Source organism: Hyaena hyaena, unplaced genomic scaffold (assembly GCF_003009895.1).
Source record: "Hyaena hyaena isolate Hyena2069 unplaced genomic scaffold, ASM300989v1 scaffold_329, whole genome shotgun sequence".
Lineage (NCBI taxonomy): Eukaryota > Metazoa > Chordata > Mammalia > Carnivora > Hyaenidae > Hyaena > Hyaena hyaena.
In genome coordinates this window covers 976268-1000684 of record NW_024080960.1, presented here as the reverse complement: position 1 = coordinate 1000684, position 24417 = coordinate 976268, and the positions used below count along the sequence as shown (strand labels likewise).

Genomic DNA, 24417 nt, shown 5'->3' with positions numbered 1-24417 from the left:
TCAAAGCTATCTAGGTTTTTTCTACCAAACACCTCACAACTCTCCCTGCCTTTGTCCATTACCAAATTCCAAAGTCACTTTCACATTTCTTTTGTTTGTCATAGTTTGTTATAGTTTTCCTTATGGAAAAAGATATGGCAAGTCCTGAAAGCAATCAAACATAAAAATGACCATCATTTTGCAATTCCACTTCCAGGTATATCCTCAATAAAAGAAAGCAAGGACTTGAATAGATATTGTACATCAATATCCATAGAAGCATAATTTCTGGTAGCCAAAGATGAAAACAAAGGAAATATCTATCAACAGATGAACAGATAAACAAAATGTGATGTATATACATAATGGAGTATTATTCAGCCTTAAAAAGAAATGAAATTTGGACACATGCTACAACACACATGAACCTTGAGGTTAACTGAACTTTAAGATTAAGTGAAATAACCAGTTACAAAACCTTAGTCACAAAAAGACAAATATTGTATGATTCTGCTTATATGAGGAACAAAGAGTGGTCAAATTCATAGAGAAAGAAAGTAGGATGGTAGCTGCCAGGGGCTGGGATGTAAAGGGAGTAAGGGAATAGGGGTGAGGGATGAGGAGTTAGTGTTTAATGGGGACAGAGTTTCAGTCAGGGGAGATGAAAAAGTTCTGGAGATGGTGGTGAATTTGGATAACAATGTGAATGTACTGGGTGCATGGGTTGCTCAGTCAATTAAGCATCCCAACTGACAGGCTCAGGTTATGATCTCCTGCTGGTTTGTGCATCTCCGCATAGGGATCTCACTGGTGGTGCAGAGTCTGTTTGGGATCCTCTGTCCCTCTCTCTGCCCCTGTCCCCACTTGGGCTCTCTCTCTCTCTCTCAAAATAAATAAACTTTAAACAACAACAACAACAAAAACAATGTGAATGCACTAATTGCCCAAAGAACTGTACTCTTAATAATGGTTAAAATGGTAAATGTGATGTCATATATATTTTACTACAGTAAATATACTTTCTTTAAAAAGAAGTAATGGGGCTGCTAAGCAAATTATAAGAATTAATGACAAAAGATTACCATTGAACTTGATTTTATCAATGCTTAAACCTCACATCAATGAAGTATCTTTGAATGTTATAGCTTTACTAATAATGTCATCACAAGACAAATGAATATATTACCTCTTGAATTTCTTTTTCTAGTAGCTCCACCCTTTCTCGAAGGTGTCTCCTCTCTGTGTCAATAGAAAGAAGTTCCAGTCGAACTGAGCTGCTTTCTCCCTCAGCTTGATGGGCTTTGACCTCCCAGTCTTCAGCACGGTTATGAAGCATCTGAAATCTATCTAACAAATCTTGATTTTCTTTTTCCTAGTTTTAAGCATAAAAACATTGTTTCTAAATTAGTAACTGTCACCCACTGGAACACTCAAATTGTAAACATATACAGACACTGGAATTTTTGTTTTAATTAGGAAGATATGCTATCTCTGCAGACAGCATACTAAGTAAGATCTGTGGGGAAGTATAAAAACATAGTAGACAACATCTCCACTCATACCTTATTATCTAAGAGATAGAAATAAATAAATGAGACAGAATAAATACACATGAAAACATTTTTTAAATTAGTCTTAAATCCAACTTAAATAATGTTTTCTCACCTTAGCAGCCATTAAGCTCTCCCATCGTGACACCTCAGTTATGTAATTATGAACTCTACTCTTCATTTCTTCTTTTTCCTGTACTGCTGCTTCCAATTCCAATGAGATTTCCTATAAATCAGAAAATTGAAGACAAATCTTCAATGAATGTGGTACGTAATGAGTTCTACTTATATTCAAATAGTTCCTTTTGAATTGGGGGAATAAGAGTAGGAAAAAGTAAAACTGTTCCTAAGAGTTATTTTCACGTTTCTCCTGACTGATTTCGACATTTTAACCAAATATTACCATTGATCTCCCACAACTGTCTTGACTATGTATCTGGCATTTATATTATGGGGCTAGCTATGCTCATGGTTGACATTTTAAAAAATTCATATATCAGCAATATGCTTTATATTGAATACTGAAAGTAATTTTTTAAAACAGGAAAATCATTCATCTTCTTGGTATAATCCTTTAATAAACCAGCAAAAACAAAGCCAATACTTTTGAGTATCTGCCATTCTAAAATATTAATTAATTTAATTTAGGTATATCTCTAAGCTGCTGGAAGGAAGTATGAATAATTAAAATCTATCATGGGTCTTTAAAACACAACACTTTGCCTTAGGAGTGTTCCTGAGGGTGACAATAATTTCTGCCACAGAGAATCCTATGCTCCCAGCTTTATGATTCTCAGGAAGAAATACCAAAATGGTAAGGAGACCACAGTTGCATCAATTAGACACTATGTGATATACAGCAGCTTTCTAAGCCACATTTTTAATACTCTTATAAATACTATTCTCCTTACAGAGTTGTTTATGTTGTTGATATTTATAGCATTAAATTTTAGAAAACATATTTATAGCTTTAAAACTTAGCAAGGAATGAATATATTGTAAAACAATCCATTTATACATTGGGCACATACCTGATTTTCTCTTGCCATTGTAGCCAGATCATCTTGTAATCTTCTGTTTTCCTTAAAAGACACTTCTTTAGATCTTCCTACCTCATCAAGTTCTTTGTGAGTTGCATCAAGCTGCCGCCGGAGGCTGCTTATTTCTCGGTCCCGATTACTCAACGTTTCCTTTAGCTGGCTGTTACGTGATGGATGTGGAAATAATAAAGAAAGCTTTTTAGAAAACTGTAAATCACTTAAAAGAAAACTGTATACTCTGAATTAAGTACAGTAAGATACAAGAAACCACACTGCATTAAGACACTGATGAATTAGGTAAGGCAGATATTTTAGATCTCTATCACTCATTAAATGGAAATAGCAGTCATAAAATAAATTTATAATTCCAGAAGTCAAGTAAAATGGAGGACTTTCAAATGTTATGAACAAAACAGAATAGATTCAACTGGCAAATACTGCTTAATGTTTAAGTCCCCACTACTATGTAATATGTAAAGATACAAATAATAAATATAATTAGTGATTTTTGTCCTGAAGTAGAGATTAGACATAAAATGTAAACTTTTGCAACTGTTCAAGATAGGTTGTGATGTAGAACCAATTCAATACTGGCTACTAAAATAGTCTAAGTTTTAATAATTAGGGTCCGAATAGGGTATTTACCATAGAAATAAAAAGCAAGTTGGCATGAAAAGAATAATGAATCAGCCACAACTGTTGAGATGTTGATGATGGAGTAGGGGAGAAAGTTAAAGAGAATGGCATGTTCATCCTCTTTAGTAGACTTAGATGCTGCCACCAGCAAAAAGAGGAAAACTGAAGAAGGAAAATTTTCTATGGTCCAATTCTTACTTAAATAGGTAAAGCTGCACTCAATGAAAATTTCTAAAAAAGCTGGATACCATTTATCACTTACTTCATAGAAGATTCACACTCTGAGACTGTTATCTTCATCTGAGCAATAGCTTTTTCCTGAGAAATTATGAAAATATATGATTCTCAAACACTCATTTAGAAATGTCTATCCTTGAACATATAATTTATCACATTTATATAAATTATGCTATAAAAGAAAGCTTCAATGTAAACATTTCTATATCCCAACTGTACTTCACATATTGGCACTTACCCCCTCTAAGACCTTGAATTGTTTCTTTAAGTTTGCTGTACTCATATCTGATAAAATTACATTATTCTGTAAACAGAATTTTTGAAGATTCAAATTATTGGCATAAAATGAAATTTAAACATATTAGAAGATAGGGCTCTGGATCTCAGCAACGTGTATATGGAGGGTAAGAACTGCATATTTGTGAAATAGAGAATGAAACAGTTTCTGTTCAGATGCTATATAAAGGTACTGAACAGTCACATACTTTATTAGCCAGGTTTTCTTGCAAGTTTGCAATCTTTTCTGTCTTCTCATCTACAGTCTCCTGAAGAAAGTCTTTTTCTTTATCAATAGCACCAATGGTCTTTTTCATTACATGAGCCTCTTCACTCTGTGAAGTCATCTGAAGGTGTAGTTTATCTAGTAACAAAGAGAAATGTTTGTTAGACAAAGTAAATTAGGTTAAGTGAAAACAAAAGTTTAAAAACCTTACCTATTTTTTCTTCCAGTAAGTTAATCTGTAATTGGGCTGATTCAAGTTCACCCCTTTTTTTGGAAAGCCGATGCTGACAATCATCAAGTGACTGCTGTAGCTGCTCATTTACTATCCTAAAGAATCAGAGGACAAAAAACAAAAACAAAAACCAGTCTACTTTATCTCTGGTAGAAATGTTTTCATTTCTTATTTTAAAGCTTTTTAAGTATAATTAATGGCATTATATATTATTTCTTGCTGTCCACCATTCTTCTTCAAATTGGTTCGTTCCACTTTCGAAAAATAATATAGTATAAAAATCAAAGTAACTGTAAACATTTTTCTAGAGGCTTCCTGGTAGTTTCAAGCTCTTCTCGGTTTATTTATTTATTATTTCTTATAGTTTATTGTAAAGCTGGTTTCCATATAATACCCAGTGCTCATTCCAACAAGTGCCCTCCTCCATGCCCATCACCCTCCTTCCGCTCTCCCTTACCTCCATCAACCCTCAGTTTGTTCTCATTATTCAGAGTCTCTTATGGTGTGCCTCCTTCCCTTCTCCTTAACTATATTTTCCCCTTCCTCTTGGTCCTCTATTAAGTTTCTACTGTTTCACATATGAGTGAAAGCATATGGTAGCTGTCTTTCTCTGCCTGACTTATTTTACTTATCCTAACACCCTCGAGTTCTTTCCACTTAGTACACATGGTCAGATTTCATTTTTTCTCATTGCCATGGAGTATTCCATTGTATAGATAAACCACATCTTCTTGATCCATTCGTCCGTTGATGGACACTTAGGCTCTTTCCATGTTTTGGCTATTGTTGAAAGTGCTACTGTGAACACTGCGGTACATATGCCCCTATGCATCAGCACTCCTGTAGCCCTAGGGTAAATCCTAGCAGTGCAATTGCTGGGTGATAGGGGAGTTCTATTGTTAATTTTTTGAGGAACCTCCACACTGTTTTCCAGAGGGGCTGCACCAGTTTACATTTCCACCAGCAGTGTAGGAGGGTGCCCATTTCTCCACATCCTCGCCAGCACCTAGAGCCCTCTGAGTTGCTCATTTTAGCCATTCTGACCGGCGTGAGGTGGTATCTCAGTGTGGTTTTGATTTGTATTTCCCTGATGAGGAGGGATGCTGAGCATCGTTTCACGTGTCTGTTAGCCATCTGGATGTCCTCTTTGGAGAAGTGTCTGTTCATATCTTCTGCCCATTTCTTCACTGTTTTGTTTGTTTTTCGGTTGTGGAGTTTGGTAAGTTCCTTATAGATTTTGGATACTAGCCCTTTATCTGATAGGTCATTTGCAACTGTCTTTTCCCATTCCATCGGTTGCCTGTTAGCTTTATGGACTGTTTCCTTTGCCGTGCAGCAGCTTTTTATCTTGATGAGTTCCCAGTAGTTCATTTTTGCTCTTGATTCCCTTGCCTTTGGGGATGTGTCAAGTAAGAAATTGCTGCAGTTGAGGTCAAGGAGGTTGTTTCCTGCTTTCTCTTCTAGGGTTTTGATGGTTTCCTGTCTCCCATTCAGGTCCTTTATCCATTTTGAGTTTATTTGTGTGTATGGTATGAGAAAGTGGCCTAGTTTCATTCTTCTGCATGTTGCTGTCCAGTTCTCCCGGCACCATCTGTTAAACAGGCTGTCTTTTTCTCATTGGATACTGCTTTCCTTCAAGGATTAGTTGGCCATATATTTGTGGGTCCAATTCTGAGTTCTCTATTCTATTCCATTGGTCTATGTGTCTGTTTTTGTGCCAATACCATACTGTCTTGATGATGACAGCTTTGTAGTAGAGGCTAAAGTCTGGGATGGTGATTCCTCCTGTTTTGGTTTTCTTCTTCAATATTGCTTTGGCTATTCAGGGTCTTCTGTGGTTCCATACAGATTTTATGGTTGGTTTGTTCCAGCTTTAGGAAGAATGCTGGTGCAATTTTGATTGGGATTGCATTGAATGTGTAGATTGCTTTGGGTAGTAAAGACATTTTAACTATATTTATTCTTCCAATCCATGAGCATGGAATGTTTTCCCATTTCTTTGTGTCTTCTTCAGTTTCCTTCATAAGTTTTCCATAGTTTTCATCATACAGATCTCCTGTATCTTTGGTTACGTTTATTCCTAGGTTTTATGGTTTTTGTGCAATTGTGAATGGGATCAGTTTCTTGATTTCTCTCTCTGTTGCTTCATTATTGGTGTATAAGATACAACCAATTTCTGTACGTTGATTTTGTACCCTGCAACTTTGCTGAATTCATGGATTAGTTTTAGTAGGCTTCTGGTGGAGTCTGCCGGATTTTCCATGTAGAGTATCATGTTGTCTGCGAAATGTGAAAGTTTGACTTCTTCTTTGCCAATTCTGACGCCTTTTATTTCCTTTTGTTGTCTGATGGCTGATGCTAGGACTTCCAGCACTGTGTTACACAACAGTGGTGAGAGTGGACATCCCTGTCGTGTTCCTGATCTCAGGGGGAAAGCTTTCAGTTTTTCCCCATTGAGGATGATGTTAGCTGAGGGCTTCTCATAGATGTCTTTTATGATGTTTAAGTAAGTTCCTTCTATCCCGACTTTCTCGAGGGTCTTTACTAAGAAGGGATGCTGTACTTTGTCAAATGCTTTTTCTGCATCTGTCGACAGGATCATATGGTTTTATCTCTTTTGTTTTGTTAATGTGATGTATCTCATTGATTGATTTGCGAATATTGAACCAGCCCTGTATCCCAGGAATGAATCCCACTTGATCTTGGTGGATATTTCTTTTTATGGGGTGTTGAATTCGATTTGCAAGTATCTTGTTGAGCATTTTTGCATCTGTATTAATCAAGGATATTGGCCTGTAGTTCTCTTTTTTTGCTGGGTTTCTGTCTGGCTTGGGAATCAAAGTGATGTTGGCTTCATAAAATGAGTCCAGAAGTTTCCCTTTGATTTCTATTTTGTGGAATAGTTTGAGAAGAATGGGTATTAATTCTGTTTTAAATGTCTGGTAGAATTCCCCAGGGAAGCCATCTGGCCCAGGGCTCTTATTTGTTGGGAGATTTTTGATAACTGATTTAATTTCTTCACTAGTTATGGGTCTGTTCATATTTTCTATCTCTTCCCATTTAAGTTTTGGTAGTGTGCATGTGTTTAAAAATTAGTCCATTTCTTCTTCGTTGTCCAGTTTGTTGGCATATAATTTTTCATAGTATTCTCTGATAATTGCTTGTATTTCTGAGGGATTGGTTGTAATAAGTCCATTTTTACTCATGATTTTGTCTATTTGGATGCTCTCTCTTTTCTTTTTGAAAAGCCTGGCTAGAGGTTTGTCAATTTTATTTACTTTTTCAAAAAACCAAATCTTGGTTTCATTGATCTGTTCAACTTTTTTTTTGGGGGGGATTCTATATTATTTCTGCCCTTATCTTTATTATTTCTCTTCTTCTTATGGGTTTGGGGTGTTCTTGCTGCTCTGCTTCTAGGTCCTTTAGGTGTGCTGTTAAATTCTGTATTTGTGTTTTTTCATATTCTTTTTTTTTTTTTTTAAATGTTTTATTTATTTCTAGGAGAGAGAGAGAGAGACAGCGTGAGCAGGGGAGGGTCAGAGAGAGAGGGAGTCACAGACTGAAACAGGCTCCAGGCTCTGAGCTGGCAGTCAGCANCAGACTGAAACAGGCTCCAGGCTCTGAGCTGGCAGTCAGCACAGAGCCCGACGCGGGGCTCGAACCCACGAACCGCGAGATCATGACCTAAGCGAAAGTCGGACGCTTAACCGACTAAGCCACCCAGGCGCCCCTGTGTTTTTTCATATTCTTGAGATAGGCCTCGACTGCAATGTATTTTCCTCTTAGGACTGCCTTTGCTGCATCCCAAAGAGTTTGGACTATTGTGTTTTCATTTTCATCTGTTTCCATACATTTTTTAATTTCTTCTCTAATGTCGGATTGGCCCATTCATTCTTTAGTAGGGTGTTTCTTAACCTCCATGTTTGTGGAGGTTTTCCAGAATTTTTCCTGTGATTGATTTCAAGTTTCATAGCATTGTGATCTGAAAGTGTGCATCGTATGATCTCAATTCTTTTATATTTATTGAGGGCTGCTTTATGACTCAGAATGTGGTCTATGTTGGAGAATGTACCATGTACATTCGAGAAGAAAGTGAATTCTATGGCCTCAGGATATAGAGTTCTAAATATATCTGTTAGATCCATCTGGTCCAATGTGTCACTCAGGTCCATTGATTCTTTAGTGATTTTCTGTCTAGTTGATCTATCCATTGCTGTAAGTGGAGTATTAAAGTCCCCTGCAATTAGCACGTTCTTATCAATACGATAAGATTGTTTGTGATGAATTGTTTTATGTATTTGGGTGCTTCTGTATTCAGTGCATAGACATTTATAATTTTAGCTCATCCTGATGGATAGACCCTGTAATTATTATATAATACCCTTCTTCATCTCTTGTTATTGGCTTAACTTTAAAGTCCAGTTTGTCCAATATAAGTATGGCTACTCCAGCTTTCTTTTGACTTCCAGTAGCATGATAGATATTTCTCCATCCCCTCATTTTCAATCTGAAGATGTCCTCAGGTCTAAAATGAGTCTCTTGTAGACAGCAAATAGATGGCCTTTTTTTCTTTTTTATCCATTCTGCTACCCTATGTCTTTTGATTGGAGCACTTAGCCCATTTACATTCACTGTTATTACTGAAAAATTCGAGTTTAGGGTCATTGTGTTCTCTGTAGGATTCATGCTTGTAGTGGTGTCTCATGTGTTCTTTGCAACATTTCCCTCATAGAGTACCCCTTATGATTTCTTGTAGGGCTGGTTTAGTGGTGATGAATTCCTTCAATTTTTGTTTGTTTGGGAAATCTTTATCTGTCCTTCTATTCTGAATAACAGGCTTGCTGGATAAAGGATTCTTGGCTGCATATTTTTTTCTGTTCATCCCATTGACTATTTCCTGCCATTCCTTTCTGGCCTGCCAAGTTTCAGTAGATAGGTCTGCAATACTATCTAGTAGTTGATATGTCTCTTATGTCTCTCACTTTGTACGTTAGGACCCTTTTATCCCTAGCTGCTTTCAGAATTCTCTCTTTATCCTTATATTTTGCCAGTTTCACTATGATATGCCATGCAGAAAATGAATTCAAGTTACATCTGAGGGGAGTTCTCTCTGCCTCTTGGATTTCAATGTCTGTTTCCTTCCCCAGATTGGGGAAGTTCTCAGCTATAATTTGTTCAAGTACCCCTTCAGTCCCTTTCTCTCTCTCTTCTTCTTATGGAATTCCTATGATAGGGATATTGTTCAATTTGATTGTATCACTCAGCTCTTGAATTCTCCTTTCGTGCTCCTGGATCAATTTTTCTTTTTCTCAGCTTCCTCTTTTTCTTTAATTGTGTCTTCTAATTCACCTATTCTCCTCTCTGCCTCTTCAATCTGTGCTGTGGCTGCCTCCACTTTATTGTGCACCTCATTTATAGCATTTTTAAATTCATCACAACTATTTTTAAGCTCCACAGTCTTTGTAGCAATAGTGTCTCTGGTGTCTTCCATGCCTTTTTCAAGCCCAGCGATTAATTTTACGACTATTGTTCTAAATTCTTGGTCAGTTATGTTGCTTATATCTGTTTTGACCAATTCTTTAGCTGTCATTTCTTCCTGGAATTTCTTTAAGGTGAGTTCTTCCATTTCATCATTTTGGCTAGTTTTCTGTCTCCTGTCAGTTTTAAAAGCTTGTGATGCGCTCTGCAGCTACAAGTACTGCAATATTAAAGGAGGCTCATAGACAGTCCAGGGCCTGTCCATTCAGAAAATGTTCTTTTAATGGTGTCCCTTGGTCTCTCTTATTGAGACTTTGTTTATTTTATTTCCCTACTTGTAGTGATATTTGGGACTCTCCACCATGTGTACTTTGGTTTGTTTCTTAAGGTAGCCCTGGAAAGGAAAACAGACAGACAAACAAACAGGGAACAAAAACACGGAAACGCACTAACAAATCAAACAAGCAAGCAAAGTGAAAGGGAAAAAAAACAAAACCAAAAACAACAAAAGGCAAAGGACAGCCTAAAAGTATAAAACCAGAAATCCCAGCTACAAATAGAGAAGGGTGGAGACAGTGCTGATGGAAGAGCATATACAAAGAGAAATGACAGCAGTGGGGAGAAAGAAATTGAACACTGACCATGCAGAGAGACTAAAAGGCTTAATTCAGGGGCGCCTGGGTGGCTCAGTCCGACTTCAGTTCAGGTCACGATATCAGGGTTCATACGTGGGTTCAAGCCCCATGTCGGGCTCTGTGCTGACAGCTAGCTCAGAGCCTGGGGCCTGTCTTTGGATTTTGTGTCTCCCCCTCTCTCTGACCCTCCCCTGCTCATGCTGTCTCTACCTCTCTCTAAAAAATAAATAAAACATTTAAAAAAATTTTTTTAAAAGGCTTAATTCAGATAGAGAATAAGTAGAATACGGCAGGAGGTGAGGAGGAAAAAAAGAAGATAATGTTACCCATAGAAACTATATAGTCTGATTATTTCAGAGAGAGAGAGGAAGGTAAAGATGGAGGTATAGAACATGCATCAAGAGAACGGATTATTATATGCCTGTTTAAGCAAACCTATAATCAGAATACCTGGTCCAATGTAGGGAAGAGATAAGAATGAGATAAGGGAGAATATATTTGAATAGCAAGAATTGATCTTGAGTTAATCATGGCCATGCATTAGTGCTGATCTTGGGAAGAGGGGTTGTTTCCATATCATCTATCCGTCTCCTCTAACAAAGCAGCTACCCAGCACAGATGAGCGTGGTTTGGTGTAGGAGGGTCTTGCCTCCATTGTGGGTCCTGCTGGCCCCTTCCTGAGGCCCACCCCCTTGGTGATTGTGGGGAGAAAAATGGTGATCCCCAGTACCTTCTCAAACCAGGCAAGCAAATCAATCTCTTGGGTCTGATCTCACTGTGCCACAGGTGCAGTAAAGGTGGGCTGTGTTCTATGTCCTGCACTCAGCCTCATTTCCAGACCTTACTCCGTGTGCATTAATGATACTGCCAGAAATGTAATATCACAAGCCGGGGCACTTCCTAGCAGGGGATCGAGTAGGGGACTGGTTCCTCCTGATGCCACAAGGGTCCCTTGTGTAGCGTCTATTCTGCAGGGAATTTCAGGGACCAGGGCACTCAGGCCAAGGAAAGCATTGCCGTTATAGATAGGATCTCTCTCTGAAAGCTCTGTGGTTTGAGATGGGATGACAGGATCCTTCTCCGTCCCGGGCTGAGGTTCTTCTCTTCTCCAGGGACCATTCTAAGATTCCCCAGCCACTCTTTCTCTTCCCTTTGTCACTCCACAGAGGGGGCTCCCTTCCCTCTGTGCCTCTGCATTCCGGCCCATTTTTATCTTCCCCAGTTTGCAATCATGCACCTATGAGGCTGTCTTCTTAGTGGACTCCATCTCTTTTCCTCCCAGACTCTTGCAGTTCAGTTTCCTTTGGCTTCAGCCTTTCTTTGAGAGATGCAGGAGGGAAGTATGGAACTCCCTATTTCTTCGCCATTTTGCCTCATGGGCATTTTTATACATTCATTTCTTCAACACGTATGTTCCAGCTGCTGAATCTCCATCATTAGAAAAAAGACATAAATCCCTGTCCTCATGGAGTATACATTTGACAGTGGAGGAGGATGCTAATTATAAATAAATTCTGTAGCAAATGGAGAGAAGTGCTGGCAGGCCTCATGGGAAAGCTGTCCTTCTCATACCAACTTGAGGTCACAGCCTGGGCATGAAGTCTGAAGAGTGGTGTCACTTCCTCCAAGTTCAGGGGGAACAAGAGTTCATTTTCAGTGTGAGATGCCCGTGAGCATTCCCGAGGAGATTTCATAGGTATGCAGGTCCAGAGTTCAGAAGAAATTAACTTTTAACCATGTTGGTCATTAATATCAAGACTGGATCAAGACTCGGCTCACAGCTCTGCATAATTTCTTTCCCACCAGTGTGTAGCTCAGTGTGGAAACTTCCTATAGGCAAGTTACCTTCTCTTCTCAGTTTCTTGGTATCAACACTCGTTCCCTTATAAAATCTATTTTCAATAGTGAAGGCAAAGGCATAGTCCCGTTTTTACAGTATTGTCAGGTACTTCTTCAAAGGATTATCCATAAATCCTGATTACTGAGCTTTTATTTCTTTATTCTTTTTAAGTAGGCTCCACGCCCAACATGGAGCTTGAACTCACGACTCTGAAATCAAGTGTCAAGTGTCGCATGCTCTACTAACTGAGCCAGCCAGGAACTCCTTACCAGTGAACTTTTAATTTTGCTTTCTATTTTGACTTTTTTGGTGGGTAGTCAACTGGAGGTCATACTAAACAGGGAAACGGGCATTATATAGTTTGGTGGCACTGAAATTTGCCTAAAGATGCTTGACTCAAGACGGGGAAGAGAATATGGGTCTACCAGGTAGATGGAAAGGAGCATATGCTTCATCTATCTGAGTATCAGCTTCATAAATGTCTTCATGTCAAGGGTAAGATAACTTTATGTGATTAAAAGGGCTTTTAATCCATTAAAGTGGATTAAAAGAATATCCATTCTAGGATCAAGAAGATGTGGTTTATCTATACCATGGAATACTACATGGCAATGAGAAACAATGAAATCTGGCCACGTGTAGCAACATGGATGGACCTTGAGGGTGTTATGCTGAGCGAAATAAGTCAGGCAGAGAAGGACAAATATCCTATGTTTGCACGTATAGGAGGATTAGGAGGAACTTGACGGAGGAACAAGGGGGAGAAGAAGGGCGGAAATGGTGGGGGAAAGGGAGAGAGGCAAACCATGAGAGACTCTTGAATGCTGACAAAAACTGAGGACTGATGGATGTGGGGGGGAGGGGGGATGGGCATAGAGGAGGGCACTTGTGGGGATGAGCACTGGGTGTTATGTGGAAACTAATTTGACAATAAACTATTTGTAAAAAAAAATAAATAAATATATACATAAAAAAATAAAAACAAAAGAATACCCATTCTACTGTTCACTACCACTTTGAGTTTTAACTTATTGATCTTTTTTCTAATCATTACTATAATTCTTTCTGATCTCAAGTTGTTATTACTTCAACATTACATATGCAATGTCATGCTGGCATCTGAATATCTTTTATTGATCCTTATTGCAAATGTAATTTAGAGAGGACTATCTCCTCTGATTCTTCACAGTGATTCCCTTCTAACCTTAAGTCTTTTTACTTATTGCAGCTACCAGGTCCAGAAAAAAAGTAACTTTGTTGACATTTTGTTTCCTTCAGTGTTCTGTATTTTAAATTCACTAATGGCTAGCGAGGACCCAGTCTGGTAAGGCAAACACATTTCTGAATCACTGTATCTTTCTCTCATCTCATAGAATCCATTTTGATTTCTCATCCAATCCTTTTGATTTTATGTAAGAAATGTTTCCTAAATCTAGCCTCTTTTCAAGTTCCTTGCCGCTATTTCCAGTCCAGACATACAGTCTCCATTGTTTGCCATCAGTCTCTTAAGACCCCAAATCCCTCTTCCCAGTTTCTGCTAGGGTTCACCTCCTAAAAGGCATGCTAATCACATCACCTCTTTGGTTAAACTTTGTTTACTCTCCATGTTTATTATAAAGTAAAATCCAGACACTCTTATCAAACCAAGTTCTTCACACCCTAACTCAAAACCAAGTTCTTCTAACCTGTAGACACTGCCCATTTTTCCATATTGACCTTCTTACCTTTCAGACACATCACCTTTTTAGACTCTGTATATGAATGTTCTGATTTTACATTTCTTTGAAAGAGGAAAGGATAATGACAAGCAAAAATTTCTGTAATTTTCAGCAATTCTATACTGCAGAGTACAAACAATCCAAAATATCTAAGGGGAATTTTTGAAGGAAGTAGGTATAAAAACTTCTGTTATGTCTGCAATGATATCAATCTGAAAGTCTTTAAAAACAGGGATACTCAAAACCTACTCAGGTTTACTCAGTGAATAAGAACGTCCAGAGATCAGCCCTGAAATCCATACTTTTCAAAATCTCCCCAAGTGATTCTGCTACAAACCCAACTTTCACTGCTCAAAGGTCTCATCCAAAATGCTCACCACTAAGAACCTTATAGCCACTAACTCATTCCTGGAAGTGAAAAAACAAAACTTTCAAAAAACTTACCTGAGTGAGTTCATCTCTGTTTTGTGATGAGATGAGTCACCAGCCACATGGCTAAGTTTTTGAGCTTGGAGTTTTGCTTTGTTCTCTAATGACTCTACTGTTTCTTTCAATATTAACATTTTAGACTTTAATTCACATTTTTCATCTTCATGCTATAATTTAAATTAAAAAAATTAATAGGCGTAAGTTTTGTTTTCCTTAAGCACTCTTTAATATTATTTCTGGAAGAAAACTAAGGAAATAGATTTATTTAACAATATATTTTTTTAATGTTTATTTATTTTTGAGACAGAGAGAGAGCACAAGCTGAGGAGGGGCAGAGAGAGAGGGAGACACTGAATCTGAAAGAGGCTCCAGGCTCTGAGCTGTCAGCACAGAGCCCGATGCGTGGCTCAAATGCATGGACTGCGAGATCATGACCTGAGCCGAAGTCAGACACCCAAATGACTGAGTCACCCAGGCGCCCCTATTTAACAATTCTTTAATAGTCACGTGTGCACTTTAGGTTCTAGATGTCAGAATGGGCATATACATTTATTTATCTCTCCTTTTCATGGTCAGTGAAATGAAAAAGAAGATACCAAAAAAAAAAAAAAAAAGCAATAAAGGAAGAAAAGAATATATGCATAACAGCAATAAAAAAAGGAAGGTAAACCATTAGCGAGAAGAACACTGAGAAATTTCTAAAAGACAGTAAGTACATAGACCTGAACTGAGGAAAAATCAGAGCAGAAAATACTGTAACACAAACACAAAATGGGCAAGACCTAGATGAAGAAACTATAAAATTTTCCTGAAGGACATAAAACACAGCTGGATTTCATGTAAAGACACGTTTCTGAATGGAAATACAATATTGGAAATGTATCAAAAGTTCCTGAAATAACTGGTAAATTCAGTGAAATTTCATTAAGAATACTAACAGGACCTTTTTAAAACAGGGAAAGTGGCTTAGATTTCATTCCAAAGTTCACTTAGGGAAAATAAGTTAAGAAAATAGGAAAAATTGTAGGGGTTAGGGGAGAACATAGGTAGACTTACCTTATATCAGAATAAATTAGAAAGCTACTATTAAAACAGTGTGGATTTCACATGGATGAACAAATGCATATACACAGATGTAAATTTAGAAAAGGTAGCATTTTAGGGAAGTGGGAAAAGAAAAAGCTCTTTAAAAACAGAGTTGGGAGAGCCACTCATTAGAGAAGAAAATTAGCTAGATTTCAATTTTATTTTACATATAAATTCTAAATGGAATAATGATCTATATGTAAAACTTAAAACTAAAAAAATATTTGTGATAAACAGAAGTCTTCCAGTGAAAACTGGAGACTGACCACACATATTTCCTCCATCTGGAAACAGTGCTAAAATGACAGTAAAGGAATAGAAAGTTACCCACTCATAAGAGCATAGAGAACAAGAAGGAGAACAAGAGTGGATGAGTGACTTCAATAATTTGTGGAAGACAAAAAGTAGATAGAATAGTGACTCAGAGCGGAAGAAGGATATAACCTAAAGCAAGGTTTCTGAAACTAGGAGCTACTGGTATTTGGAGCCAGGCAATCCTTTGCTGAGGAGGGGCCAACCTGTGCATTGTGCACTGTAGGATGTTTAGCAGCATCCCAGGCTTCTGAGTAGGCGAGGCCTTCTAGCAGTATTTCCAGGTATGAGAAGCACCTTCTGCCCTAGTTATATCAACTGCAAATTCTCCAGATATTGCCAAATATCTCCTAGGAGGCAGAACTGACCCCACATGAGAAACACTGATCTAAAGTGACAAAAGTAGGTAATATTTATGAGTAACTAGCTGATTTGCCCTGAAGAAACTCAACACATGATGGCACCAAGTGGTGGGTTGGGGTCAGGAAGAGAATTGAACAAGGAGATTGGCTAAAAATCTACACTGGGACCATCACACACCAGAGAGCTCCTCACACCTCTTTCTAGAAATTTTTCTTGGGAAGCAAAAATAAAAATTTTTAAATAAATCAATAGAAGACTTAGAAGATAAAGTTGAGGAAATGTCCCAGAAAGAATAAAAAGTCAACAGGAAAATAAGGGAGAAAGGATAAGAACCTCAGATCTCTTTAGGAGGACCAAAATCAACTAATAAAAGTTCCAGAGGGGCACCTGGCCAGCTCAGTAGGTACAGCATGTGACTATTGATCTTGAGGTCAAGGGTTCAAGCCCCATGTTGGGCACAGAGCTTATTTTAAAAAACAAAAACAAAAAATTAACGTTCCAGAGAGAGAAAATAGAATAGTATAGTAAATTACCCAAGAAATTAAAAACCGGAGATAAGGAGAAAAGTTTTCAGAAATAAAAACATGTTGGGGTGCCTGGGTGGCTCAGTCGGTTAAGCATCCAACTTCAGCTCAGGTCATGATCTCACGGTTCATGGGTTTGAGCTCCCATCAGGTTCTGTACTGACAGCTCAGAGCCTGGGACCGGTTTCAGATTCTGTGTCTCCCTCGCTCTCTGCCCCTCCCCTGCTCATGCTCTGTCTCTCTCTGTCTCAAAAATAAACAACAACAAAAAGGAAATAAAAACATGTACAAAAGACGAGGAAACAGAAGAGTATAAGGCATCTCAAAGAAAGTTAAAAATGGAAAATAGTGTTCAAAAGTTTTAGTGAAAATAATTTTCTAATCTAGATTTCCATATACCTATGCTGAATCATAGATCAATTATGAAATCTGAATAAAGGCATTTTCAGATAAGTAGTGTACCAAAAAAATTTCCTCCCATGTATTCTTTTCCAGGAAACTGGAGAATGTCCTATACCAGAATAAAGGGAAAAATCAAGAAGAAAACATGAGATTCAATACAGGAGAGGGAGACAGGAAATTCTTAAGAGAAAGACATTGTCTACAACTGAACAAGAAGATAGAAAGCTCAAGATGGAAAGTTTTCAGCGGGAAACAACAGAATTGATGGGTTTGAATATTCAAAAAATATTGAAAGGCATGGGGCAGCGGTTGGCGTTCTTAACAAAAATTAGCAATCGGTTTAATGAAAACAGAAAAGTGACAAAAAGCAAAATGAAACAAAACAAAAGCAATTATTAACTCCAGGAAGAAGATATGTAAGAGAAAAGGCAAGAGTGGTGCTATCCCATATGGCTGACCCATGAGCCATTAGAAGTCATAACATAGACAGTAACTACTAAGGTAAGTATACTATGTAATAAAATTATGTTTGAAGTAATGGCAGAAGAAAAAGGGAAGAGTGCTAAGTCATCATCTAACATCACAGAAATTCATTAAATAATCTTAAATCGATTAAGTAAGACTAAGCAATTACAAGTACATTATTTAGAAACAGGGAGGTAAACAACAGGAGGAGTTAGGGGTTGTGAGTGGTAGTTTCGGAGATAAAGAAGTCGGAAACTTTTTGTGGGGTTATTTTGCATTAAAAATATTTCAAAACTCTTTGTACAAACAAGAGTCCATGTATAGTATAAAGAATAAAAAAAGAGGGGCGCCTGGGTGGCTCAGTCGGTTAAGCGTCTGACTTTCGCTTAGGTCATGATCTCGCAGTTCGTGAGTTCGAGCCCCGCGTCGGGCTCTGTGCTGACTGCCAGCTCAGAGCCTGGAGCCTGTTTCAGAGTCTGTATCTCCCTCTCTCTCTGACCCTCCCCTGCTCACGCTGTCTCTCTCTCTCCTAGAAATAAATAAAAATATTTAAAAAAAAAAGAATAAAAAAAGAACATTTGTGTATCTATTATATTACCTGGCATAAAAATATATTATCTGAACCTTTAAAATACTTGTGAACAGTATGGATCCCTAAACAATATATAATTTAGGTGTATGTAACTATCTATATATGTGTATGTAAGTATATATATGTATTTTTTAACATTTACTTTTGATGGGGGGGGGGAAGGGCAGAGAGAGGGAGAAAGGGAATCCCAAGCAGGCTTCACACTGACAGCAGTAAGCCCAATGTGGGGCTAGAATTCATGAACCGTAATATCATGACCTGAGCCAAAGTTGGATGCACAACAAACTGAGCTACCCAGGCATCTTAAGGTTTATATATTTTTGAACTCTACATAGATACTGTATGTTCTTTGACATATATATATGACATATATATATATATGACATAGATATATGCATACTGATGTTTGCAGCTATTATTCGTTTTCACTGCTTTGTAATACTTCACTGTATGAAATACTACCCCCATTTATATTTTCCTCAAAACTGACATCAAGTTTGTTTTTCATTTTCTACCAGGGAGTTAATTATTTTAGGCTTTGTGAGCCCTATGGTCTGCTGCCATTACTTCGTTGTAATATAAAAACAGCCACAGGCAATGTGTAACAAATGAACATGACTGTGTTCTAATAAAAACTTTATTACAAAGACAGATTAGAGGCCACAATTGTTCTGGGGACCACAGTTTGTTGACCTCCAAGCAGGATTCATGTCTAGAAATGGATTTGCTGGATCATAGAATGAATGCTAAGTAATGCCAAAATACCCACCAAAGGGGTATCAGTTTGCACTTCCTGACACAACACATATTTGTTAAATAATGTGTTATAACTTGTTAATTTCTGATGTGATACAATTTTCTGATAGATGTAAAATGTTTTCACTTTAGTTTTAATTTGTATTTCTGCTATTACTGAGATAGAACCCCATTTAATGTTTATTAAACATTTGTAATTTCTTCTGCCATAAAGTGTCAATTCACGTCTTGTTTTTTTTTCTAGGTTAAATGTACAGCACATTCTCTCAGTGGCTTGTCTTTTCAATTTATGGCTATTTGGTGAACAACCAAGTGACAAAAAACCAAGTTTTTGTCAATATGGCCCTATTTATGTTTCCTTTCATTTTTGTTTAGGAGCATACATTCTGGCACAGACAATTGTTGGTTGTGTGATGTTAGGTAAATTTCCCTTCTGCCTCAGTTTCTTTACAAAATAAGGATAACATTAGCATTTACTTCCTATGGTTGTTATCAGAATTAAAATTACATAAAATGTTAACAAAGTGCCTGACACAGAGTAAATGCTATATAAATGATTGCTGTTATTATTATTTCCCCAACATCAAAAATATTTTCTCCTGTATTTTCTTTCAAAACTTGTCACTATTTCTTGAATATTCAAAATTTCTTTTTTTAAAAAATTTTTTAATGTTTTATTTATTTCTGAGAGAGAGACAGCGTGAGAAGGGGAGGGTCAGAGAGAGAGGGAAACACAGAATCTGAAACAGGCTCCAGGCTCTGAGCTAGCTGCTAGCACAGAGCCCAATGTGGGGCTCGAACCCACAAACAGTGAGATCATGACCTGAGCCAAATTCGGCCACCCAACTGACTGAGCCACCTAAGCGCCCTGAACATTCAAAATTTCAAGTAAACTTGAACTGATTTTTGGGTATGGTATATTTGAGGTAGAATATAATTCCTTTTTTTCTTTTTTTAAAGTTTATTTATTTTTGAGAGAGAGCACATGCACATGAGTGGGCGAAGGGCAGAGAGAGGGGAAGAGAGAGAATCCCAAAAGCAGGCTCTGGGTTGTCAGCATGTCCCAAGTGGGGCTTGATCCTACAAACCAGATCACAACCTGAGCCGAAATCCAGAATCGACACTCAACCAATTGAGCCACCCAAGTGCCCTCTAATTCCTTTTTAATACACATATAATGTGAATAGCCAACTGTCCCAGAAACAATTACTAAATAATCCTTTCTTTTCCCATTGATCTGAGTCCTTGATATATCAAGTTTTCATATATTTCTAGGTTTACTATCTACTGGATTTTATCATTCTCTTTTAATCCTTGTGATCTACCACTCTATATTAATTACTGACTCTAAAGGCTTCATACTTGGTAGGGTAAGTTCCACCCACGGTCTTCTTTAAAATCTCTTTGTGATTCTTAGCTCTTTGTTTCCATGTAAAATTTAAAATCTATTGTTGATTTTCTCACACGCACACGTGCGAGCGCACACACACACACACACACACGCACATCACCTTCTTGAGATTTCAGCTGGAATTACATCAATTCTATAGATCAGCTTGAAGAGAATTTATTCTTTTTATAAACATGATGTCTGTCACCTTTTTATAAACCCGATATAGCTCTCCACTTATTTAGATCTTCTTTAATATCTTTCAATAAGGCTGTATAATATTTTTCATAAAGGTCCTGCAAATTCATACGTATTTTACATTGCTCATCTCTATTAAAATAGTATGGATTTTCTTTTTATTTATCTTCTTTGGGATTTGTCATACTCCCAGCATTCACTGTCCGTTTGGAATCTGAGGATTCCTGTGTCTTTAAAATACCTAGAAAATTATCAGTCATTATCTTTTCAAATACTACCTGTCTCATGTTCTATTGCATTTTCCTACAATTGTGACTAAATACATCTGAGACTTTCTCACGTTATTCTCTAAGGCTTTAACTTATTTTACATTTTCTATAACCCAATCTCTTTCCAATGACTTCTAGTACTTTAGGTCTATTTTTCAGTTCATTAATTCTCACTTTCAGCTTCTGGGCAAGATGTAGTGACAGGGACCCTTCTACCTGAAATAATTAAAAATTGAACAAGATACATGAAATGATGATTTTCCAGACACTTAACATCAAGCAATGATGGACAGTGACCCTTGAGGGACAAGAAACAAATGAGATGTGCCCTACGAGCTTACTGCTTCAAGAAAATCCAAGCTGTGGCACAGGGAAAGGAACTCAGGTGAAGGCTAGTCATTCCCCTAAGTTCAGAAGATAAGACTGAGAATCAAGGAAGGTCGCAGTTAGGGTTTGCAGAGCATATATAGGAGGAGAGCTAAAAGCTCCAGAGATCTTTTAAAGGTACACCCTGAGATCAGAGCTCAATAGAGGAAGCTACCCAAGGCCAGACAAAAAAAATGTCAAAAAGTTAAAGGGAATAATGTAGGCCTGGAGTAATTCCTGTTCCCAAGAGTCATTTGAAAACCTCAGATTTCATGGGGCAATACACAGTGTACTCAAATGGTTTTGTCCCAGCAGTGGAACAAAATCAGTCCAGGACTAAATGCTACTCTGGTCCCACCTAAAGAAGCTTAAAAGCAAAACTGAAAAGGCTCAAGCTACTTTCATCTACTTAATTATATCCCAGAACAAACCTCAAAAATATTTATAGGAATCCACCAACCAAGAAGGTGAAATTCACAACATCTGACATCTGAAGTTACCAGGAATGCAAAGAATCAGGAAAATATAGCCCATGATGGGGTGAAAAAAACCAAACTGACCCAAAGTTGATAGAAACAGATGACAGAATTAGTAGACATGGTAAATAAAAACAGTGAAGACACAGTAAAGGAAATTAGCCAAAATGAAATACCAAGAAAAAAATGACTTCCAGAACACATATCAATTTATTAAAAATACTATATAGAGGGAAAAAGCAATAATGAAAACAAATTTCATTTTTTCCTCCCTGTCTGTATAATGATTTTTTAAAAAGAACAAAACAGCAATAATCGTAACTAATACCTACTGAGGCTTACAACATGTCAGTGACCCTCCTAAGTCCTTGACATATATTAACTCATTTAATCTTCACAAAAGCTTAAGAATTAAGTACTAGCACCATTCCCATTTTACAAATAAAGAAACTGAGGGAGAGAAAATTTGAGTAGCTTACCTACAGGTAACAGGTAACAGAGATGGATATGAACCCAAGTAGTCAGCGTCAAAGTACACATTCCAAATAACTGTTATACAGCATTCTAGCACACTATTTTGTAATTCTGTCTTTTATTTAAATGTTTATTTGATAGAGAGATTGACAGAGAGAGTGAGCATGCACTGGAGAAGGGCAGAGAGAGGGAGACAAAGGATCTGAAGTGAGCTCTGTATGACAGCAGAGAGCCCGAGGTGGGGCTCTAACTCACAAACTGTGAGATCATGACCTGAGCCAAAGTCAGATGCTTAACCAATTGAGCCACCCAGGTGCCCCAATACTTTGTAATTTTAAAAACATATAATATAGGGGCGTCTATAGTATAGTATATTGAATATATAATGAAATAGCTATTCATACAACACAATAAACTCCAAATCCAGTTTGATAATTACCTGATGATTAACACGTGTCAAATGTTCAATAGTTTTTTCTAATTTTGATTTTTCAAAAATACTCATTTCCTGGAGATTCTGAAAAAGAATTGTATAGAAGATATTCATTCATATCAGATAACAAAATTACCAGAGTAAACAAGTCTATAGCACTATTCTATTTGTCTTTTTAAAATATGGAAATGTTTTAGAAAGGAAATCATTAGACATTTTACAATAATACTTTTGGTTGAAAGAAAAGAGGGACAGGAGTTTCTTATCTTTTATATTCTACCTCCATGTGTAACTGTAACAAAAGACACAGAATGGTATGGATTTGTTTTAAAGATTTATATAGGCCAATCCATTAGCACAACTATAAAGGGAAAAAACCCAGCAGGTTAAGTAAGATCATGAGTATGCCCCTAGTGAGAGATGTCAGAGGAACAGAGTGCAAAGAAAAATTCACAATGACAAAGGAACATAATACTACAGGGCCATGCAAGCGATCAGAATTTCAACAATGGGCTGGTCAACAGTGTAAACCAATGCTATTTCTACGGTTGTGTTACTTTATCCAACTATTGCTGATGCTACGTGTAGGACAAGTGATATAAGCTATGTTCTCTGAGAATTTTTCTTGTGTGGATTCATACTTCTATCCATGTTACTTATTAAAAACAGACAGACACCCGATGTTTGGATTACATACCTGGTTGGAAAGGTCACTGTGCTGTGTGAATGTGTATTCATTTTTTGTTTATTAAATCCTTCAACGAGTACTGAGTACGTACTATATACCAACCACCAAGCAAGGTATTAGGAATACATAGTGAATAAAATGGATTAAGCCTCTGACGTCATAGTTACTAAAGTCTAGTAGAAAAGACAAACCTTAAACAAGACACTTTATAAAACCATGAATATTCTGCTAGGAAAAGGAACTTTATGCAACATATTGAAAGGCAATCTAGAGCTTAAAGTTCATTTCCTATGTGAGGAAATGATGTTTAACCTGGCTCTAAAGGATGAGTTGGAATCAGCCATGTGACGGTACTCAAAGAGGTAAATGGTTTTTCAATAGCCTATGTAGAAAACTGGGACAAGAAAAAGTCCATTAAGCTTGGAGTCATGAAAATGAGGGGTGGGAAATGGAGGAAATAAGTTTGGGAAAAAGAAGGCAAGACCTTGAAGTAGGCAAGATCCAATCACTGAAGTCTTTGAAAACAGTTAACAGATTTTAAATTGGAAATGATATGATCAGATTTTTATCTCTGAAAGATGACTCTAACTTCAGTATAAAATATAGATTTGAGAGGCTGCTAATACATAAATACAGTGGAGAGAGAATAATGGCCAGAAGAGGATGGCAGAGGAGTAATAGAAAGAAGTAGACAGATTCAAGAGGAACTAATGTGAGCTCAGGAGCCAGACTCCATGTGACTTTATAGTTAGGTGATCTTGGACACAGTATTTAAACTCACTGTAACTCAGAGACCACATCTGTAAGCATTAGCTATCTGAAAAGGCAATTATGATGATTTGCTAAGGGAAGCCATGTAAAAAGCACTTAGAACAGAGCCTCCCACATGAAAAGGGCTTAATAAATGTTAAATATTATTTAAGAGGTAGCACAGATAGGACTTGGTGACTGATTGAGAGAGAAGAGCTTTAAGGGAGAGAGGAGTCAGTGATGCCGCCTAGTTTGACATCTGTGTGGGTAAAAGAATAAGAGGAAATTAATTACAAGAGGAAGCTTAAGGATTGAGATGGTTAGTTTTAAGTAAAAGACCTACTATTAACTCATAAATCTTACCTCCTACAATCTAGAAAGGTTCTGGTAATAGAATATCACTTTTTCTATCTTTGAGTGCTACTGCATTTTTTATTCCTATTTTTACATTCCTTGGTCCTTTCAACAAATACGGAAAAGAATAGATCAGTAGCTTGTGCTAAAAGTTGCCATATTGCACAGAAGTTTTCCATTTGGTAATTTTAACACTTATTTTTATAAGAAAGCACATTCTGGAAGGCAGTATTCCAAAAGATC

At 37.3% G+C, this 24417-nt stretch overlaps 1 protein-coding gene across 2 annotated transcripts in view; it reads right to left on the bottom strand.

Moving 5' to 3' along the window:
• CEP135 (centrosomal protein 135) overlaps positions 1–24417 on the bottom strand; it is an 82591-nt gene that overhangs the window by 23134 nt on the left and 35040 nt on the right. For both annotated transcript variants that reach the window (XM_039249059.1, XM_039249060.1), the window contains exons 14-21: positions 22389–22466; positions 14292–14443; positions 4156–4271; positions 3928–4082; positions 3468–3523; positions 2561–2729; positions 1645–1755; positions 1166–1351 (exon numbers count right to left, since the gene is read on the bottom strand). In XM_039249059.1, the coding sequence (XP_039104990.1) occupies positions 1166–1351; positions 1645–1755; positions 2561–2729; positions 3468–3523; positions 3928–4082; positions 4156–4271; positions 14292–14443; positions 22389–22466 (1023 nt within the window). The remainder of the gene's footprint in view (positions 1–1165; positions 1352–1644; positions 1756–2560; positions 2730–3467; positions 3524–3927; positions 4083–4155; positions 4272–14291; positions 14444–22388; positions 22467–24417) is intronic.